This window comes from Primulina eburnea, chromosome 11, assembly GCF_022965805.1.
Source record: "Primulina eburnea isolate SZY01 chromosome 11, ASM2296580v1, whole genome shotgun sequence".
Lineage (NCBI taxonomy): Eukaryota > Viridiplantae > Streptophyta > Magnoliopsida > Lamiales > Gesneriaceae > Primulina > Primulina eburnea.
The window spans coordinates 40,272,881-40,278,378 of NC_133111.1; the positions used below are offsets into that span (position 1 = coordinate 40,272,881).

Below are 5,498 nucleotides of genomic sequence, written 5' to 3' on the forward strand. Positions count from 1 at the left end.
ATTCTGTGGTTATATGGATTTAATAAAAAGACAATAATATGAGTTGGGTACATAATGAGCTATATATAATTGTAACAAATATAACAATGAAAAGAGATGTACATAATTTTTGCACTGTCATAATAAAATGAACTAATTATTTCAAAATCTTTATCAATATTTATACTACTATAGTCTATAGAAGACGTGTTTAAGATAATAAAGCATAAAGAACATCATTATATATATTATTAGGACTAATTTTCATATTTATATAATATTTAATAGATATCAACATGCAAAGCTTCTTGTTAGCGAATAAAAAAATCAGTAAAACTACCCAAAGGCGATTATCCAGTCAAAAAACATTAAAACAAAACGTTAAAACGAAGTAAAGTTTGCCTATATGATACTCCAAGAATAAAGTTGGTGATTTAATGGCTATATATATATGTACCAACACAATCTATGATTCAATCGTCAAAAAGAAGTAGAAAACATAATTCATGATGGAAAGAGAGAAGGATCATTTTGCTCATGAGCATCCATTGATTTTCAACGAATCAGAGGAGCAGATTCCTCACTGCTGCAACGCGTGTGGGTTGCGGGTGCTATCCAGCCCCTATTACTTGTGTGCCATTCAAGATTGCAGCTTTTACCTCCACCAAGCTTGCTCACAGCTTCCCCACAAATTGCATCATTATTTCCGTCATAAATATGGTCCTGTTGTAGAACACACTCTTGATTTGCTTGCAAAGCCACGTGATGATAACTGTAGGTGCGGTGATTGTGGGAAATTGTGCAAGAATTTCACCTACCATTGCTCCAAATGTGAATTTGTTCTCCACCCTCAGTGTGGTTCTGCATTGGATATCCAAATAAAACACATTAGCCATCCCCAACACCCCATGGTAGCTATGCGTAAGGAGGCTTTGCTGCTATGTGATGTTTGTGGGAGAGATCATAAGGGCTATTTCTTCTCATGTCACCAATGTGATTTTTGGATTCACCAAGATTGTGCCTTGTTACCCATCTTAGTGAAAGTTGAAGAGCATCCACACCATCTCTCCCTCTTCTATTCTGCTGCAGCCTTGTTAGGCCTCTATATTAAAGATTTCAAATGTCAATGTCTATTTTGTGGAGAAATGGCATTAAAAAGGTTTGGACTTTATTATTGTTTGATTTGCGAGGTTATCGCTCATGTGGATTGCACAACATCACATATGAAGGACTCGGGTAACTAAATTTACTTATATCTCGTTTCCGATTATGAAAACAACATACATATACACATTTTTTATGACAAAAATTGCAGGTGTGGTGCTTCACCTGCCGACGAAGTCAGACGATACATTTCCGAGTTTGATAGTGCGTACAAGAGTGAAGGAGTTGGCTATAAAGGAGAGCAATTCTAAGGACATGTTGGAAAAGTATCACGCTCATTCTTTGGTCTTGACAGATGGCAGTACTGCACAGGAATCAATCTGCAACGCATGCGTCAAGCCCATTTCACCTCCATATTACAATTGCAGTGCTCCATCTGAATGCAATTTTCTCCTCCATAAATTTTGTGCAGATTTACCCCTTTCTATCAAACACTCATCATTCAACGAATCAGACCCAGGCAGTCTAGGTTCCACAAGATGGGATGGATTCTTTCGATTGTTTCATTGTTATCGCTGCGGTAAGTACAACAACGGATTTGGATACAAATTTAGTAATGCGAGAGATGTTGATATTGATTGTGCCTTTTCTCCGATAATCATCAAGCATGATTCACACGACCAACACCCGCTTATACTACTTCATTATCGTGTTCCTCGCACACATATATCATGTTGTGGTCAAATGAAAAGTTGGTTCTCATACCACTGTAGTTTATGTAAATGGGCCATACACATTGATTGCGCTCGTCTTCCTAAAACAGTCACCCACAAATTCGATAAACATCCCCTCACTCTAACATATGCATCTTCTAATTCCCAACACCACTCCAATGACCACCTTTGCGAATTCTGTGAAGAAGACATTGATCCCAAGTATTGGTTCTATCATTGTACCGAATGTGACCAGTCATTCCATGTTGACTGCATTCCTTCGACAGGGGAATATTCAAGAATCAAGTTTGGTGGCACTATGAAAGTTCATTGTCACAGTGATCATCCATTGACTTTGGTAAGAACGATGAGTGTTTGCAGCCAAACCTGTGGATATTGCGACGAAATCATTCAGGGCTTTGAAGATGGGATGGCCTTACACTGCCCAGACTGTGATTTTTGGATTCATTTGGAATGTGGATATCGATCTTCTGGTGCAAATATTTCATCTCCCAGGAAACTGAAGTGCTTTTTTGTAGGTTAGAATTTACAAGTCATTTTCGATTTGTTTGATGAAATTTTTTACGACATACTTTACTATATTTTAGATAGTAAGTTTCAGATAATCTTTTATTTGTTTGAGATTTAGTTTCGTACCATGTCATTATTGTTGTCGATATCACCATGACAAGTTTTATTTATATAGCAAACAATGAAAAAAGTTGTTATTTTGGAAATTCGTGGATTTTAAATTCATGATTTCAAATTATTTAACTTGTTTGGAAAGACTAAATTCAAATACGTTATATATCAAGTTAGACATTTCCAATAGTAGTTTGGAGAAATAAATCAATATTTGATATCATTTTAAATTCAACTTCAAAATCTCAACCGAAATCACATCGACCAATTCAAACGTGTTATATGTGATGCAAACACTATTCTATCGCCAATCAACCAAAAAAAAATTGAATATTATTTGCTCTCTTTTTTTTCCCTTTTTTGTAATGGTCACTTTTTATTTTCTCTTCTTTTAATAAAAGAAAGGTCTACTCTTGAGATATAAAATTAATTAAAAGTATTTAAATATGTAAATATATTAGGTGAGGAAAAGTGTAAAAGAAAAGAATATTAGTGAGCTTTAATATTTAATTTAAGTGTCTCTGATGATACTAGGACCAAAACAGAGAAATTTGATTTTAAAATTTTGCAATATTCTTCTTTAATTTCTATAAGTTGGTCAAAATATATAAAACGAATCTAATTCTTTGAAGCTAAAGTATATAAAGACATAAATCAATGTTAGCTAAGGAATATAAAGCTTTATTGTAAATTAAAGACGAATAATTTATTCATTATTTTATATTTCTTTAAGCCACATTAGATTACATATAAAATAAATATATTTTTAGCATATTTAATGTTGTGGATTTAGCTTGGTATAAGAGGTAAGCATCATCAAACAGTGTTAATGAATTAACATCACAGAACTTTAAGATTGATTTGGAAATTTTTTTAAGTTAATATTGTAATGTTACTTTTTGTATTTGACACTATCCATTATCTCTTCTTTTAATAAGAGAAATAAATTACATGTCTATTTTTTAAAGAATTTATATCATATAAAAATTGTCATTTTTAAACATAGTAAGAGTCGATTTGGAAAAGTTAATAGACTAAAAACATAAAAATTATATTACCTGGCTGCAAAAAGTTTTTTAAAAAATAAAAGCACTTTTTAGTTTTTTTTAGAAACTTGAATTTTTGGTTTTTGTAATTTTGTTTCTATTTTTATTTTAAAACAAAAACAAATACATTTTTCAGCATATATTCAAGGTCATACCTGGGCGCGCGGGTGCGCCTTGAGGGGGAGACCTCGCACGCTAGTCTCTGCCTAGGTAGGTCTGGGCACGCCCATCACGCTTGTGCATGCATAGAGAGATTGTGCGTGCATGCACACTCAATATGGGCACCCCGCGAGCTCAACATTGTCTCGGTATCAGGAAAAAAAACTATATTTGCGTAAATCGCCACCTTTTCATCACTGGAACACTGTAGAAATTGTGCGACGATCCTGTAGTTTTGAATTTTTGAAGATTTATTTTTTTAAAAAAAATTGAACTGTAATTCAAAACTATCAACTGAATCCATGATAAATCTATTTTCAACTAAAATCTTTTCCAAATCTGAATTATATATATAAAAAAAGTTAATTAGTATTTTTTTTTTCCGAATTTGAATCCAAATAATATTCATAACTTTAAACGAATTTCAATGATCCAACATGAATGTCTCTGATACCACTTGTTGGGAAAATCTATATAACTACATAATCCATCATGCCAAGTCATTAAGAATTTGCTGAAAATTTAAGCAAAACATACCTGAACCCATAATCTTTACTCCTTAAGAATGGGTGATAATCTTCCAGATCTACACGTTCTTTTTATTGAGAGGATATTTCAGTTTCTCTTCAGCACTATTTTTTATAATGAGAGTAGAGAATAAGCAACGTGATTACAAAGCGCGATTCGGATATCATAACTCATATATAGATAATGCATTAGATTATCTATATAAAAAATTAAATAAATTTTAAAAAAAACAATCTCCAATAACATAAAAATAGATGTCTTCTTGAACAAATTTAAACATCAACGCATAATCAAAATTTGACAAAAAATGAATAAATAAAACTTCGGCATGAAATAGTCCTCTTAACTAATAACTAAATTTTGTTTTGCAGAAACATAAAAAGCCTGTGCTCTCCAACTCGGGCCGTCCATTATTGCTACCAAATACCACTTCAGTCTTTTTCACTTGCATCGATGAAAACTGGTAAGCATAAGGGCTCAAGCTATTTTCGAGATAACAAGATAATCTATACTATTTTATTAAGTTTGAGGTACTTAGAGTAACTAACTTTGGTGTCATGTTCTGTTTTATTACTTATATATATAAATAAAATGTTAAAATTTTAATGTAAGTTATATGTAGTTCAATGGATAGAATCATTGTCACTTGGGGTTTAGGTGTTATGGGTTCAATTTCTACAGAGGTCATTTTTTTAATTTTCAATTTATTTTTTAATTTATATATCAAAATTACAGTGTAGTCTCTTACTATTTCTTATAATTATATTTTGATCCTCATTTAAATATAAATAAAATGAATTACAAAAAATATTATACAAACACGTAACGCGTACGTCGGTACACTAATATATAATAAAAAAAGACATGCATTCAACCTTTTTCTTTCAGTTATAAAATATATTTTTAAGTAACTTTTTTTTAAGAAAACACTCGATATAACTCATGTATTCTCAATCCTTAACATCAACTATAAACTTAATACCTCTCCACAAAAACAAGCAAAATTTCCTTCAAAACTTCTTTCGACCTACTCGGAAGTCAAAACCCAAAGAAGAAAAACATTTAAGCGACAGTTAAAAAATAGTCGTCGCCAAATTTTGCGACGGTTCTTTATTAAACTTCGTTATTAGCGACGGTACACTTTGCGACGGTTTTATAAAAGCTGTCGCTAAAGCATCGCGGTTTTTAAACCGTCGCTACATAGCAACGGTGTAAGTAAACCGTCGCTAAACAGATCGGCGACGGTTTTTAAAAACCGTCGCTATTAACGACGGTTAATTGCGAAACCGTCGCTAAATGCCTTTATATTCGACTTCTTCGAGCTCAT

At 32.4% G+C, this 5,498-nt stretch overlaps 1 protein-coding gene across 1 annotated transcript; it reads left to right on the forward strand.

Annotated features, from left to right (window-relative positions):
* On the forward strand, window positions 1-2,409 carry LOC140806038 (uncharacterized). Its single transcript, XM_073162470.1, has 2 exons — window positions 1-1,215; window positions 1,295-2,409. The coding sequence occupies exons 1-2, from the start codon at window positions 486-488 to the stop codon at window positions 2,338-2,340; spliced, it is 1,776 nt and encodes a 591-aa protein (XP_073018571.1). The 5' UTR covers window positions 1-485; the 3' UTR covers window positions 2,341-2,409.
* The last annotated feature ends 3,089 nt before the right edge of the window (window positions 2,410-5,498 follow it).